At 53.8% G+C, this 16,388-nt stretch overlaps 1 protein-coding gene across 1 annotated transcript in view; it reads left to right on the forward strand.

Annotated features, from left to right (window-relative positions):
* The first annotated feature begins 4,493 nt into the window (after positions 1 to 4,493).
* SLC38A10 (solute carrier family 38 member 10) overlaps positions 4,494 to 16,388 on the forward strand; it is a 38,751-nt gene continuing 26,856 nt past the window's right edge. Inside the window, exons 1-6 of the mRNA XM_055796018.1 lie at positions 4,494 to 4,755; positions 5,882 to 5,999; positions 9,499 to 9,544; positions 11,374 to 11,467; positions 13,300 to 13,443; positions 15,174 to 15,298. Of these exons, the coding sequence (XP_055651993.1) occupies positions 4,651 to 4,755; positions 5,882 to 5,999; positions 9,499 to 9,544; positions 11,374 to 11,467; positions 13,300 to 13,443; positions 15,174 to 15,298 (632 nt within the window). The 5' untranslated portion in view covers positions 4,494 to 4,650. The remainder of the gene's footprint in view (positions 4,756 to 5,881; positions 6,000 to 9,498; positions 9,545 to 11,373; positions 11,468 to 13,299; positions 13,444 to 15,173; positions 15,299 to 16,388) is intronic.

Consider the following 16,388-nt stretch of genomic DNA (forward strand, 5'->3'; position numbering starts at 1 on the left):
CTTATTTGCAATATAAAAACGCAATTTGTTTTAATTTATGTTTTTAAATACTTGCCGGGTTGTTCCTGGGCTCTGCCAGACATCTGTCATCGGGGCCGGCTGCAGCGGGGAGCAGAGCGGCCCTGGGCTGCTTGGCGGTGGGTGCTGGTCCCTGCAGGGAGGGGGGACACTGGGTGCTGCGTGGGTGCAGACCCTCAGGTGCACCCACCTCTGGGCTGTGGTGTGGGTGGGTGCTGCCTGGGAAGGGGATTCCCGTTCCACCCAGGACCCTGCGCTGGGACACACTCACCGCCACCCTGCTGCATTCCCCTGGCCCCAGGGAAGCTGCCTGGCAGGGAGGGGAGGGCTGGGATGCCTGGGGGGGCTCCCCTGGAGAAGAGCAGCCCTGTGCCCTGGGTGGTTTGTGGGAGCCCCTTGGCATGCTGTGGCACAGCCCCCCGACCCAGCACTGCCACCAGGGCAGATCCTTGCCGAAAAATATCCGTGAGCAAAGGTGGGATGGTGGGGCAGGGGTGGCAGCTCCCGCACTGGCATCCCACTGGGCAGAGGCAAACCTGTCCCTTTTTCTGGGACATCATCTCCTGTGAGAGCTGCGAATGCCTCTGTCCGGCTCCGCTCAGCGCGGTGTGTGTGTGCAAGTGTACATGTGCGCATGCATCCACACACATGTGCACATGCGTGGAGGTGCATGTGTGCCCACGGAGCAGCACCAGACAAAGCCACAGCCCCTGCTCAGCACCCGCCGCTGCCAGACCCCTTGGGGGGGTTTGCATTTTCATAAAACAATGTGGGATCCCCAGCCAGCCCTAAGCCACCTTTTCTAATTACAGTAATTGTGGCTCCAGCAGCCTTCTGGGGCTGTTTATTCTCCATGGTTCCAAATTTGGGTGGGAGGAATCTGGGCCATTGCAGAGGGCTGGGAAAGGCTCTGAGCCACGGGGGCTTCCCAGCACATCCCACGGTGGGGATGCTGCCAACAGCTCCGCTCCTCTCTCAGGCTAATGCAATAAGCAGGGCCTTGCTTCACCTGCTGCCAGCTCCCAGGAGCCTGCTGGAGCTGCGATGCCCTGTGCTGTGCTAGCCAGGCAGGGCTGGGGGCCCCCAGCGCAGCCCCACTGTCCCAGTCCCCATCCCGGCTGGCATCTCCTGGTGCCAGTGGCTGGCGACACTCCTTGGGGTGCAGGGGGCTTCAGCACTTTCCAGGGAGTTTTACGTTTGCTTTTGACACATTTGCAGTGGGGAAGGAGCCCTGGTGCTGCTGGGGGGGGGTCGTCCAGCTGTGGCTGAGACATGGACAGATGGATGGACAGAGACCCTGGCTCATGCCGGAGGCAGGATTTGGCCCTGGGCTGGTAGTAGCTGTCGAGCAGCTGAAGGCATCAGAGGGGCTCAAGAAAACCCTGGTTCCTCAGGATGGGCAGGACAAGCAGGACAAGCCCCAGGGCAGTGGCACAGGAGGAGGGCAGGGTGCTGAGCTGGAGCTGCTGCTCCTGGGGCTGCTGGGGAGGGTGAGGAATGAAATAACCCCACGGAGAAGGCAGCAGCAAGCGTGCAGCCGCTGCTGCAATACTAGGCAGTTATTGGGAGCCATAAATATATTTGCTGGCTCACGAGGAGCCCTTTGGGCTGGTGGTCATTGCCCTTTGCAGCAGCTCTGGCAGGTGCCTGTGGGGTGCCCCCAACCCCCTCATGCTATGGCAGGTCTGCCTGCTTTTGTTTTAGTCCTTATTTGCCTAATTATGTTGTCCCTTGCACAGCCCGTCACCTTTTCCATTTGCTGAGCAGCAGCATGTTGAGCTCCTGTTGGTGCTGGGGGGACCAGGTGGACTGGCTGAGGTGGGGGCCCTCATCCCCCCCCACCCCTGCAAGGTGCATGAGGATGCTGGTGAGGGTGAGCAACAGGGGCTCACCCCAGCTGAGCCTGGCACCATGGAGGGGGGTCAGGGATACCCACAGCCCTGAGCAGCACGCAGCACCAACTTGGGGTGCAGCCCCGGTGCCAGCCTGAGAGTCCTGCATGGTGCGGACGGTGCCTTTCTGGAGAGCGTGGCTGCCCCTTGGCACTGCGAGGGGATGCTGGCAGTTGGGTGCTGGTGGCCACCAAAGGAATGGGCTATTTTTGGAGCAGATGCACATGCCAACAATGTTCCCAGGGGCAGGTTGGAGACCACCTGGCATAGGCAGCATCTGCCCCAGGGGGCTGCAGGCAATGCCAGCCCCAGGCTCATCCTGGGAAGGGACAGCTATCTGTACCTGCAGCAGTGCCATGGCAAGCAGTGGCCAACCCACAGCGTGGGGCTGCATGCGATCCATTTATTCGGTAGCTGGGAGCTGATGGGTTGCAGGCGAGCGGCCGCAGGTGGTTTGGATTTCAGTGGGGCTGGGGACACGGCAATTGGAAACACATTGTCCTGGCAGCACAGACAGCAGTGTGTGGGGTGCTGGGCAGCTCCGAGCCATCCTCAGCCTGTCCTACCACCCACCCCAGTGGCTTCGCTCATGCTGTGACCCAGTGTCGGTGCCCGCCGTGCCAGCGAGCGTGGGGGCAAGGAGCCATGGCTACCATGCCCCCTGCCACCCCGTGTCCCTGCACTGGCGCTCGCTCACCCGTGCCAGTGATGGAGTTGGGGGCCGCAGGGGTGGAGGGGGGGCTGCTCCCCCAGCACCCCCATCCCGCAGCACGGGGGCTCATGGCCAGCCAGCTCTGGGCGCTTGCCGGGCTCCTGGCGGCTGCTCACACGTGGCAAAGCCACCTGAGCCCTTTTTTCTGCCAGTGTTGAGTTAGGGGCCGTGTAACGCTAATTGGATAAACATGATTTCCCCTCTAACTCACTGCAGATGTCTCCTCGGTGCGTGAGCGAGGTGCTCTCCCTCCCCTGCACAGTGAGTGGCTGCTGCAGGCGCTTGGTGGCAGCTCTGCCCTCCACGGTGGGTGCTCAGGCACCCATGGGTGGGGGATGCCTGGCCCCAGCCCCCTGCCAGCGCCCCCAGCCTGGGGCAACAAGTGGGCGCTGGGACGGGGCTGTGGGGGTGCTTGGGGCGCTGTAGTGTGCATACACATGTGTGCACATGTGCACGCTTGTCTGTGGGTCTGCACATGTGTACGGGGGTGCCTGCACACGTGGGTGTGCAGGTGCATGTGTCCATTTGCACACGTGGGTGTGGGTGTGCACGCTGCTGTGCTGGCCCCAGGGGTGGCTGTGCGTGGGGTCTGGGGCTGTGGCAGCTTTTGGGGACATGCACACGGGCCTTGCTGCGTGTTCCTGGGAGCACAGGGGGACCCCCCCAGCACATAGGGGTTCCCCTCCCCTGCAGCCCCCACCCTGTGCCGTGCCTGGACCCCATTCTATGCCCAGGTACTGCGTCCCATGCCACACATGCCACATATGTGGCTTCTCCAGACCAGGGCAGTGACAGCCCCAGGGCACCCCAGTCCCAGTCCAGGGACACGCAGGGGCGTGGGCATGGCCCTGGCGCAGGGAAACAGCTGGTGCTACCGCTGCCGGCACCCGGGCCCATGCGGCACCTGGAGGGAATTAGCCAGGCGTGTTCACCTCCCTGCAAACCTTTGTAGAGCAAATTCCTGCGGTTACCCATTGCAATTGCTGCAAATTATACAAGTGCCGTGTTTTGTTCCAACGGGAGCATGCCGTTGGCATGTGCTGCGCCGACCTGCCATGGTGCGTGGTCCTGGGGAGCCATCCAGAGCCCCCCGCATCTTTCCTTTGATTTTCTTTCTCTTGTTGCCTTCTCCTGCTCAGGGGATGGCGAGCAGGCAGGTGGTCAGGGCCAGGGGGAGATGCTGGCAGCAGGGAGCCCCTGGGTGCTGGGTTCGTGGCTGCCGTGGCCATGCGGGTGCCCGGTGGAGTTTTGCACGTGGGAGGCAGCCATGACAGGGGACTCAGGGTGCAGCACCCACAGCTGGTGGTCTGCACACCGCGAGGGCCCAAGGAGAGGAGCCTTGGGGTGCCTGGACCCCCCCGAGAGCGGGCTGCTGGGGGGAGCCTGCTGCAGCCAAACTGGGCCACAGCCATGCCGCAGTTGGGGACCACTCTGGCCAGGATGGGGACCAGACCTGTTGCATGCATTGCACGTCCACAGCTGGATACGTGTCCAGATGTGCACCCAGGGCTCTGCACACCCACCCGTGTATGTGCATGCATGCAGAGGTGTGGGCACATGTGAATGCACGTTCATCTGTGCGTGCACATGCATGCGTGTGTGTGTGCATCTGCATGTGTGCGTGCACATGGATGTGTGTGCATGCATGTGCCTTTGCGCGCGCATGTGCCTGCCGGCATGGCCGTGCGTGTGCCCGGCTCTCGGGGGAGCCCCCAGGCAGGGGGACATCCCGGTTTCACTCCCGCCCCAGCCCTCCCAGGAGCAGCGGGCACGGTCCGCCAAGGCGGCAGGAGTAGCCGGCTTGAGGCCGCTCTGCCCCGGGCCTCTCGCTGCCCGCGCCCCTCGACTACCCGGAAGCGCCAGCGGAGCAGCGGAACCCGGAAGTGCCGCTGTGGCCGGTGCCGGGGCCGGCGGTGGGGGCGGGTCTGGTTCACGCCATGGCGGGTACGGGCGGCTGAGGAACCCCCCGGGGGCGCGGGTGGCGGTGGCAGGCTGGGACCCCGCCGCAGGGACGCTCCCCCGCGGGCCATGGCGGCGGCGGCCGCGGCGGGCTCCAACTGGGGCCTGATCATGAACGTGGTGAACAGCATCGTGGGGGTGAGCGTGCTCACCGTGCCCTTCTGCTTCCGCCAGGTGAGCGCGCCGCCGCCCCCCCCCCGGTGCTGGGGGCGCTTCCCCGGGGCGGCGAGGCCGGCCGCTCGGCCCCTCGTCGCCGTCCCCGGGAGGGGCTGGCGGAGCCGGGTACCGGCGGGTCTCAGGAAATGGAGCGGGCGGGCAGGGGGGTCCTGCCGGTGTCCCGGGCATGTGGGTCCGTGCCCCGGGCAGCTCGGAGCCCCTGCGGCAGCCCCGGGAGGCTGGGGGCAGGGGGAGGCCCGATTGCGAGGTTCGGTTTTGCAGAGCATGGTCGATGAAGGAAACGCTAAAGACCGAGATCAAAGGCTCTTGTACCAAACCGTGTGTTTTTCTGTGTCAGGAGGTGTCCCGGTAATAATTTCTGCCTTTCTCGTGAGCAGAAAGGAAAAAAATTAAAGGATTTATCCACACGATACACATGATACGCATGGGTCAGCTCAGAGGCGTTCACAAACCAGCTGCTGAGCCCTCACCCTGAGCTGTGCCCCCTCACCAGGAGCTGCCACCATCCCTGCGGCCGCACCGGCTTTAAATACAGCAGAAAAAAGGCAGCTGTGATTAACATCTGGCATTACTTGTGCCTGTTTAAAGTCACCTGCTTAAAAAGTGCCGGGTATTTAACATCTCCCGCTGCAAACATGAGAACCAGCAAGGCAGGACAGCGCTGGGAGTGAGTTGGGAATTTGTTTATGCTATCGAATAGTTCTTACTAAATAAATTTGTAACGGAGTTTGCACCTCGGGATTAGGAGCGCTCTTTGCTCTGTGTGAAGCTGCTGAGAGCTGTGGGGAGCGCTGGGGGATGAGTGAGGGAAGCGGGGGAAGTTCTGCTCCACAGACAGCTCCCAGTTCACTCTCTGGTGGTTGAACGGGTGTGGCTGGAAGCTGTGGGAAGCAGGTGTCTGCTCTGTGTCATCCTTGAGCTGCGGAGAGAATGAAATAGAGCTTGTACGTCATGTTTATCCCAGCTGCTCCAAAGTCAGGGGAACTCCCTTAACAGGCAAATGCGTGGCTGGAAATGTGTGAGAGAACCCGAGGGTGGTAGGGGATGGCAGCAGGGCTGTGTGGAATGGCTAGCCTTCCATCCTGCGCTTGTCTTATCCCCCCCGCCTCTTCTCCCGTTTCAGTGCGGCATTGTCCTGGGAGCTCTGCTGCTGATTTTCTGTTCTTGGATGACTCATCAATCCTGCATGTTCCTGGTGAAATCGGCCAACCTCAGCAAGCGCAGGACCTACCCCGGCCTTGGTGAGAATTCTCAGCTCTAGGGCTTGGTTTTTTTTTAAGCTGCAGTTTGACTTCTTAATTTGCAACGTTCATACTGATATTATTGGAATAGCAAATAGTTTCTTGAAGTAGCTTTCAATTTGCTGTTGTTTTCCTCTGTCAGTCTCTTCCCCGCCGCCCCATATCCCCAGGGGAAAGCAAGGGTTTAATTCTGCTCTTGACAGTGAAGTTAATAGGCACAGAATTGTTTTGACTCTGCAGGGCAGGGGAGGAGATGCCGCACTGACTGATCAAAACCCAAGTTTTCGGGAGCTGGCATAGTGGGTGTCTGGTGTAAATTATTGGTCTCGGCAAGAAAGCCACGAGCTTCCCCACCCAGTGTGCTGCTGAGGACATCGGGTTCTGCCAGCCAAGAGCCTGGCATGGAGCTTGGGCTGCCTGGATCTGAGCTGTGTGCGCGTTTATGGCAGAGCAGAGAGGAAACAGCGCACAAGGTTCCAAGTGGCCAAGAAAATAAAAACATCTCCAAGATTCATGTGTGGGGTTTTGGCAGAGCCTGCCAGCCCTCTTCCTCGGAGCTCATCGCCTCTGCACTGGCGCCAGGGTTGGCCTCTGCTTGTGACCTCTCTTCTGATTCTGACTGACTTGGGGGGGCAGGAGGAGGTGATTGGGTTCCAGTCCTCTCCTCTGGCTTGTGAAATGATAGGAAAAGTCTTCTTTTACTCTGTTTCCCTTATTTCTCTGGGGGAGGAGAGAGTTGGCTCGCATTGCCCTTGGTAAAAGAGCTGAAGAAATGCATGGCTCACTCACTGACTGTGTTGTTGACAGATGGGTTTCCTCCATCCTCAGAGTGCCCTAGGTGCTGCTGCTGGGCTGCACGTTTTGGCTTCTGCCAAGTTATATCTGCTAGGAACTGAAAAGATCAAGAAGTTCTGTGGTCTCGGAGGCTGTGCCTGTGATGCTGGAGGGAAGGGGGAGCCCCCCAGGTAGCATCTGACTTGGCCCCACCACTCCAGCCCAGCTGCTTGGTCAGGTTGCCTCTCCCTGCCCCCTCACAACACGTCTTTGTGTACTGCTTCCCTGAAGTACAGAGAGTCCCCTCCACCTTGGAGCGTCTCCCAGGAAGAAGGGATCCTCTGCACTTTCTGAAGCCAAGGGGCTCGAATACACAGAGGGCCAGTAATGCCTCTAAACTTCCTGGCACACAAATGCTGGTGCTGAAAGAAATGCCTCTGCTCCCTCCCTCTGCCCTGGGAGAGGTGCCACCGGGAGGGACAGCCCTGAGAGGAAAGGCAACGCTGCTATAATGCATCCTAATGCATCAAGGTTGAGCAGCTCCACACAGACAGTCTTTGTCACCGTGGGCTTGTGCCCTGGTACATCTGCGAGAGATCCTGGCAGCCCCTGCAGCTGATTCTGTGGGAGGCTTTGGCAGTGCTGAAAGATGTAAGAAAGTTTTGCAAATTAACTTCAGTCAGCCAGTCCCTTCCGGAGGAACACTGAGAGCGATCGTTACAGCTACAAAAGAGCCAGGGCTGTAACAGGCTGATATCTCACCCAGACTTCTTTGCTTGGCAGCGCTGTGTGCCTGAAGAGGTTGGGTATTAAAAATATTTTGCTCTCCACCCCTGTTCTCCTGCACTGTGTGGCAGGGAAGGGCCTTGGGCAGATGTGTGGACAAGGAAGGAAGCGGGATGCAGCTCCCAGACAGACTTTAACCGGGTGATGAGTTAATGCCTCCCCTTACAGCTGCTGAAAGTGCCCTGGGTCTTTGCAGACTATGTGCTCGGTACCAACCCTGTCGGCAGTGCACTACATCCCCAGGAGGCAGCTCGGCTCTGCTCCCTGCAGAGGAAAGTGCTGAAATGCAGGTTGCCCATTCTAGTAAACATGCTTGGTTTAAAAGAGCTTGTCTAATTACTGAGCAGATTCAGCTCTGCCCAGCTTGTTAGGCTTCTAGAGATCCCGTTCTGAAGATGCTTGACTGTACAATTTGTTTTACAGTCATCGTCTCTTTCCTCCTTGAGAAGATAAAGGATCTAATTTTTCCAGTGTCCCCGGATGGGGACATCTGGCATAATGTTTGAAGGCTTGTTCTCATTAGAACGTCACTTTGGAACAGCCAAGGAGAGTGACTGTTTCTCAGCATCTCTGGCCTAGCTGATCGCCGGCAGCTGTAGCTGTTACTGGACGCCCACCTTTCTGTGCGATGTGAAAAAGCAGCTTGCAGGAGCAGCGCAGCAGCAGGGTCCTTCTGGACGCTGGCTGGGTAATGACCCAATCTCCAGGAGGGATGTTTCCCTCTTGCTGGTTCCTCTCTCTCTCATCCCTGCCCCTTTGGCTGTGTCACTGACCCTCCTAAGGGCTGTTGCCTTTCCCCATTATGGCCATGAGCTCCCAAATGAGGTGAGAGCTGGAGGCCGAAGTGCTGCGGCCGCTCTTCGCACTCGGGCAGCGCGCCTGGTGGCGGCTGTTCCACCCGGTCTGTCACTGAGCCATCAGCTATTTTCAGTGCTACCCCACATAACAGCTCTGGTTTATTTTTCTGTTGTGGGTCTCCTGCCATGCTTTTTTCTCATTCTGTGGGAGAACATCATGTTTCCTCAATATTTAGCTCAAGCGGAGTCCAAAGAAATCAACAGTTTGTAAGTTAATATTTAAAATAGCAGAAGATGCTTCCAGAAGTGAATAAAGTTTGTTTTTTGGCAGCCTCCAGGAATGTGTGCTGTACCTTGAGAGAAGACAAAGGGGAATCCAGGGGGTTGGTTTTGTGTTGGACCTCTGCAGTTAAAGACTGACAGAATCGGGCAATGTGGTCTGTGTTTGGAACTGGAGGTTTCAATTCCCATTCTACCCAGTCAGATCTAAAAATACAAGCGGAGTTTTCTTGGCTTTTTTTCTTTTTTTAAGAAAAAACACAATGATTTAAAGACTACTGATCATTTTCTGCTACAAGCTACAACCCAAGTATGGGAGGGGAAAAAAAAAAAAGTCTCTTGGCAGCAGCCCTTTGGTGTGGGTTGTGAGTACTGTGTATTCTGGGTATGGGATTGAACATTCTGGGCACCATCTCAGATCTCCCATCCAGCAATGTCAGGCAGTCCAGTTACAGTGGGAAGATAAAAATAAAAATGAGAGTTTGATTGAAATTTTGCACTGCAGTAACTTTTTGCCACACAGCATCTTACACATGCATATTTTCTCTTCCGCACTGACTTTCTTTTAATGGTTGCCATGTGTGACTGCTACTTCACACTACTTTTTTCCTTTTTTTTTTTCAAATAGGAAAAAAAAAAAAAAAAGAACCTGCTTTCTATCTTTTCCTCATTTCTGTTCCTGTCTTATGTGGTTTTCAATGTTCAGAGGGCATGTCTGAAAAAGAAAGTGAGAGGGCGGGCAGGGGAAACAGCCCCAAAACGCAACATCGGTGGGTTCTTGCTATACTGCCCTTTTGGCGTGTGTGCCACGTTCTGGACCTTTCTTTGACTAACTACAACTGTTTTTTTTTCTCTTACGCCAGCATTTCACGCCTATGGAAAAGCGGGAAAAATGTTGGTGGAAACAAGGTAATCTGCTGTTTATTTAAAGCTTGAACAGTTTGGTTTTCTTTAATGAAAAATACTGCTCCGTAGCCTCTTGTGTCCTTGGTGCGCTCTTGTTTCTTATCCCGTTGCCTTCTCTGGTCCCAGAAGTCTTCGTTGCCACCTAGAATTTGAATGAGAGTGTGAGATGCCCTAAGCACAGCTCACAGGTGTTGCCTTCAGCATTTCCCACCCATTCCCGAGTGTGGAGACAGGAGGGCTTTCCAGACAGTGGGAGCACAGAAGCTGGGGAGTGAACTTGTCTCCCACTCTGCTGTGTGTGCTATGAAATCATGGGCATGTCACTTGTGGCCGTTTTCCAGGGGTGAAATCCCTGCCAAAATTGCTGTGAGTTAGTGGGAGGGAGAGCGCTCCGTACCTCGGATCCACACTTTAGCTGCTCTGGTCCTGCCCGCTCCTCACTGTGGGCACTGCCTTCTTCTGCGAGACGCCAGCCTTAGGAGATGCCTTGCGGGGGAAATCCTGTCTGCATTGCAGGACAGACTCCGGTTCCCCAATGCAAGTAGCAGCTTGCCCGCAGGTCTCATTCAGCAGTTGTGATGGGTGATCGGACATCGTCACAGCGCTGCTTTTTCCAGCAGAGTTTCTTTGGTGGAGGTGGCTTGAGCCCAGGCCAGTCAGTGGTGCTGGCTCCTTCCCTCTTTCCAGCTGCAAACTGCTGCACAACACTAAAAATACACAGAATATTTCTCAGATGTTACTTGTCCGTGCAAGCAATTGCTGTAATTGCCACGGGGATGTTATATAATTGGAACTGGGAGGGAAAGTGGTCTGTGCAATCATGAATGGGAGGAGGAGCAGTTCATAAGACAATCTTTTCATTAAGCTGTGGTCCATTTTGTGGAAAGAAGTTTGAGAGCCGATTTGGTATTAAGACTTTCATGGTAGGACCCTGCTGTGGGGCAAGGGGCTGAGGGAACCTCTTGCTGATTCTTTTAAACGTTTTTCCAAGAAATAAAGGAGTTCTTGCCATCTCCAAGGTTTGCTTTTTTTTGTGGCTCTGAACAGCAGTTAAACCCATGCACGGGTTGTTACCAGAGCTGCCTCCCTAGCCAAGATGTTAGGTGTAGATGGAGATTATCTGGTTTCTCTCTTGGATAAAAGCACGGTCCTCCCTTTCAGTACGCCCAGCCTGCTGGTACAGCAGTGAGAGCGAGCTTGCAGCCCGCTCTATCCCTATAGACAGAAAACCTGCTTTACTACTCGTTGCCAAATGTTGTTTTCAGTGTGGGTTCAGCAAAATCTGGGGCTTCTCTCCACTGTGACTTGCCAGGAAGTTGTATTAGAGGGCGGGTGTAAGCTGAAGCAAGGCACACCGAGGCTGCTCTGCCTCTGAACGCAAGTGAGCGACTGCACAAGGTTGTAAGTTGCTTTAAGTGTGACCTTTGAGCTGCTTCTGTCTAACTGTCCTGGGTGTGCCTCAGTAAATGGGGGGTGCAGTAGGGTCCTGAGCAATCTTCAGCTGTTGCGGTTGTGCACGTGTGTAGCCCTTAAGACCTTGCTGGTGCTAAAACTTTGTCTTAATCCTTCACCAGCAGCTGCGGTGTATGTGGGATGTCTCTTCCTCCCAGCATATGAGCCGTAGCCTGGGTCCACACAGGGCACTTAGTGGTGTTCTCATTGCTCGCGTGTCATCGGTGGGGGTCCCTTGCAGTGAGCTTGGTTACAGCAGCCCCAGGCAGTGCCTCCAGGTGTTTGCTTCTAAGGTACCCTTAGCATTAACAAAGCCTCGTCCTCGGGCTATGCAGAGTACAGCCTCCTAACCTGTGTGTGATTTTTTTTTTTTTTTGCAGCATGATTGGGCTGATGCTGGGGACTTGTATTGCTTTCTACGTTGTCATTGGTGATTTGGGGTCCAACTTCTTTGCCCGGCTGCTTGGATTTCAGGTAAATAATTCCTCTTGGGATCACATCTACAATGCAGACAGTGGTCCCAGTTCTTCTTTCATTGAGGTGTGTGTGCCTGAGATACAGCAGAATGTCCTGCCTCAGTAGCATGCTCAGCAGCCCACGAGGTGTTCTGGGGTCATCTCCTGGTGAGCTTTAATGGCATGCCTTGCGCACAGAGCGCTTAGCTCTATGAAGTCCTGGCAGCCCGGACCCGTGGCGAGCAATCAGATGTGTAAAGCCTCCAGTAAGGCTCTTCTGACAAAGGAATTCTTTTTAACTTGGTCTCTATTACCTGGAGCAGGTTGCTGGGGGAGATGATGCTTCCTCTCTTAATTTCTCCCCCAATGGGTAGTGGCAGACAGTTCCTTTGTCCGAGCTCTCACCCCCTTGCAGCCCTGTAGTTGAAGAGGGATTTTTGTCCTGCCCCTTGCTGTTTCGGTGGCCAAAGTTAGTGTGTGCCTCCTCTTTTAAGATAAAATGAGCTGTGTGATGAGCCCGGCATTGGCTCAGGACGCACAGTGGCGAGAGGTGGTGGGAGGTGCTGCTCATGGGCAGGAGGCTCTCGCTGCTGGTCCCGGAGGGCTGTGAGCCAGGCTGCGAGCGGCAGCACTTGGAGCCGGTGTGAGGGCCATGCGGGGAAACGAAATGGACATTTGGAAAGATTTTTGGCGAAGCTGTTATCTGCTCTGCCTGATGCTGCTAAGCTCCGATTAAGGGACTGTGAAGTTAAAAAGATGCGTTGTGGCTGCAGCCAAATTAGGTATTAAATATTTCCAAGCATTTCAGAGTGTTCTGCTATAATAAATACCAATGTGAGGTTTTGATTAATTTTCTGGATCAGAATTTTCAAGACTTCAATCTCTTGTCTCCCAAGTAAGTTTAGTTTTTATTTAATTGCATGAAAATACCTAAATAGCTTATGTTGGATTTAAACACACACACCACCACACACCCCCAAATACTTCCACTTCAGGGTGGACCTGCATCTTGGTTTATATCAGAAATAGCATGGCCAGCAGGATTAGGGCAGTGACTGTCCCCAGTGCTTGGCACTGGTGGGGCTGCACCTCCAGTACTGGGGTCAGTGTCGGGCCCCTTGCTCTCAAGACAGACGTGGAGGGGCTGGAGCGAGTCCAGGGCCGGGCAGCGGGGCTGGGGAAGGGGCTGGAGCACAAGTGCTATGAGGAGTGGCTGGGAGCACTGTGGGTGTTCAGCCTGGAGAAAAGGAGGCTCAGGGGAGACCTGATCGCTCCCTGCAGCTGCCTGACAGGAGGCTGCAGAGAGGGGGTTGGTCTCTGCTCCCAGGTAACAAGCAATGGGATGAGAGGAAACAGCCTCAAGCTGTGCCAGGGCAGGTTACATCGGGTATTAGGGAAAATTTCTTCACCGCAAGGGTTGTCAAGCACTGGAAGAGGCTGCCCAGGGAAGTGGTGGAGTCGCCATCCCTGGAGGTATTTAACAGACGTGTAGCTGTGGCACTGGTGGACGCGGTTTAGTGGTGGCCTTGGCAGTGCTGGGTTAACGGCTGGACTCGATGATCTTAAAGGTCTTTTCCAACATAAACAATTCTGTGACCTGTCACGCACTGTGTAGAGCAACAGTGGCACCCAGTGACTGTATAAGCTAATCACAGACCTGGCCCAAGAAATGGCAAGCTTTCAGCATCAAATCTTGAAATTCGTACAGAAGCAGAGTTTCGTATGTGAAATCAATCCTGGCTTTGCATTGTTTCTCACTCTGGAAAAATGAACCACATCAGGATTAGCTAATTGGTGGGATGTTTTGAGCGTCCTCTGTGCTCCAGTTCATTATGCAGGTCCCTTTTCCAGGTGTCAGGCAGTTTCCGGATAGTCCTGCTCTTTGCTGTCTCCCTGTGCATTGTACTTCCATTGAGCCTCCAGAGGAACATGATGGCCTCCATACAGTCCTTCAGTGCCATGGCTCTGATCTTTTACACGGTGTTCATGTTCGTGGTGAGTATTGACGCTGGGAATGCTGTTTTCCTGTTGTTTTAACACAGATGTTCCCGCTGGGACAGCTGCAGGTGCAGGCTCGTGTTTAAAATATCCTTCCTGATAATTAGTGCTGGGCATAACGAGTGATCTGGGTGCCTGTGCTCTGGAGGTGGGGAGGTGCCGGCTGTGGGAGCTGGCCAGTGGGTCTGTAAGCTATTACACATGCTAGGGACTGTGGTGGCACAAATAACAATAAACCACAAGTTGAGTTGTGGTTTTTTCTGCTTGTTGGTGTCTTATAATTTAGGGCTCTGAACTTTGAATCAAAGGGTGGAAGATGTGGGGAAGGGTGCCTGGAAGCAGAAGGACTTTCATCATGTGTTAGTGTTTTGCCTTGAAAACCTCGATGTTTCTAATCTGTAGGGGGAAGGCAGCTTTCATTAAGAACTCACGCATGTACTTTGCATGCTTTTCTGCAGCTGATGGTTAATGTCTTTCAAGCTGCAAGTAGTTTTATTTGTTAAACACCAGCACTTCTGTTTCTTGAGCATGGAAAACTTCGTAAAGCCTTAAGTCCGGTACATGGTGTATACTTATTCTTAGCTGTTTCTGGGAAAGCTTTTCTTCCCTGAGGTGAATGGATTCTTGACTATTTAGATTAAGTGGGGCGAGCTGAGAGTAACCTAAAGCTGGCCTGCTTTGGCTTGGCCAAGCCCCGTTGTACAGCACCATTTACTGAGAGGTGGAGACTTTCACTTGCTTTTTAATGGCTTCAAGTAATGACCTCACGGATGTTCGTGTGGTTTGCTGATGGCGCCCCAGCCCTGTCTCTCCCAGATTTCAGGACTGGAAGAGCTGAAACAAAAGGAAGAAAAGGGAAGTGTGGAAATTATTTCCACTTAACTTTTTTTAGTAGGTTGCGCTGGGTCATGCTTTTGAGCTCGCCTCTGCAAGGAGGCTGGAAACTGTAAATGAGTGTTTACAAAACTGCCATGTTGCAGGAGCTGTGCCTTTAAGAAAACCACAACATTTCATGAGTTGGCTGCACTAAAACATAATCTCTGGGGATTAGAAAACCCCCATTCAGGCGATATTATAAACAGGCATTCAGACATATTTACCTTCTGTTTCCTGTGCAACCCAATGCCTGCCAGTTTCCCCGTCAATGGCAAAAGAGCTCCCCTGGCCTCATCTGGGTGCCTCGCTCCCCCTGTTTTCATGAAGTTTATCCTTGTCTTTGGTAAGCTGGTGTTAAATGGCTCTGGAGCAGCAGTGTGCAGGTGGAGTCCTGTTTTAGCAACCTTTGTCTTTCTCCGCTGAACAGGATTCTCCAAGGCAAATGTCACTTCCCGTTCGGATTTAAAAACGTGTTTTAAAAAGTGCAAAAGAAGTTGCTGGAAACAATAATTCTCACAGTTAAATGTGTCAGTGGAAATTGTTCCACCCTGGTGCGTGCTCTGATGTCTGATGGCATCAAACGAGGGGGGGAATGTCACAGATCTTTTAAAATACACCCCAGGATCGTTGGTGGCAAGGGGCCCTTGGAGGTTGCTGGGAGCTTTAATAAAGTGTGTGGGTGGGGTGGGGAGCTGGGGAATTTGACTAACAGAGATTGGGCTGTGGTAGGCAGCGTAAGCCGTTCCTTGCAGAGCTGCCATGTGCTGCCTTTTATCCCAGCACCGGCGTTACTGCTGCCATGAAGTTGTTTTGGGTTGGATCTTAACCCCTTTTCTTTCTCTTGGCTACAGATTGTGCTGTCGTCCTTCAAGCACGGCCTCTTCAGCGGGCAGTGGCTGCAGCGAGTTAGTTACACTCGTTGGGAGGGCATTTTTCGCTGCATCCCCATCTTTGGCATGTCTTTTGCCTGTCAGTCGTAAGTACCTGCCATTCCCGCTTCTGGCAGTTGTGGTGCGCAGTGAGTTTTTGTGAGGGCAGAGGGTCATGAGGATCTGCAAGGGACAGATATCATCTGGTTTCCTATTTTATTTTAATCAAAATATTTTACAGCCCACTGAAGTACAGCATCTCATTCAGTTGTGACCCTTTTGTTACCTAGATGGGGGAGGGAGTTATATTTCACTTAGGAGTTATTGTACTTGAGCAACACAAGATCATTTGGGCCAAACACATCCTCAGTGTAACACACATTGCTTCTGGTACAGCTGCATAAGTGATGAATTTCCCCTGTTTCTTGAAGGGAATGATTTAGTACCCGGAAAGGCAGCAGGGCCATGTTGCCTAATGGCCGCAGGGCCCCCCGTGGGGTAGTGTACACTCGTGGCTGCTCTCTGCTTCCCTGCATTTCTTTGAGAATACTTGGAAGATTGCACAGTTGTTGACTTTGGAGAGTTGTTCGCGCATTTCCAGTTACCTGCTTTTAACGAGGGCTTCTGTTGGCACGCGGAAGGACGCAGTGGCAGACCAGGCTATTTTCATGTTTCTAGCAGCATTACCTTCTGCACCAAAATGGCAAGTGAGCAATACGTGCCTGGCCAGAATAGTAACAGACTTTAAATAGAAGTGTAAATCCAAATGTGGACACGGAAAAGACCATCCTCATTTGGAAGGCTGGCAGAGTTGGGCTTTCCCCCCTGTAGTTCTAGCAAATGGGTAGCATGCCAACAGTAAATGAATGTGACAGATAAAATTTGTTCAGACTGCTGTGTTTACACCCACATGCAAGATCCAAATCATCATTTTCCACTTATCGGCTCTCTTGGCAGCTCAGTTCCTACCCGAACACGCACCAGTCTTGCTGTTTAATGTCTCCATTACAACTGGCGAAGGGAATTGTATTCTTTTATAGCTTTACCTTGTTAACATTTTAGAGTTTTTAAATTCCAGTGGTTTTTTTTTCTTATGGTAGCCACACAGTACCCAGGACAATTTTGCTGGGAGTTGGAAATGCAGGGAAATCATTTGATCTGGACCAGTGTATGCATACCTAAATATAGGCTCCATTA

Source organism: Falco peregrinus, chromosome 2 (assembly GCF_023634155.1).
Source record: "Falco peregrinus isolate bFalPer1 chromosome 2, bFalPer1.pri, whole genome shotgun sequence".
NCBI lineage: Eukaryota > Metazoa > Chordata > Aves > Falconiformes > Falconidae > Falco > Falco peregrinus.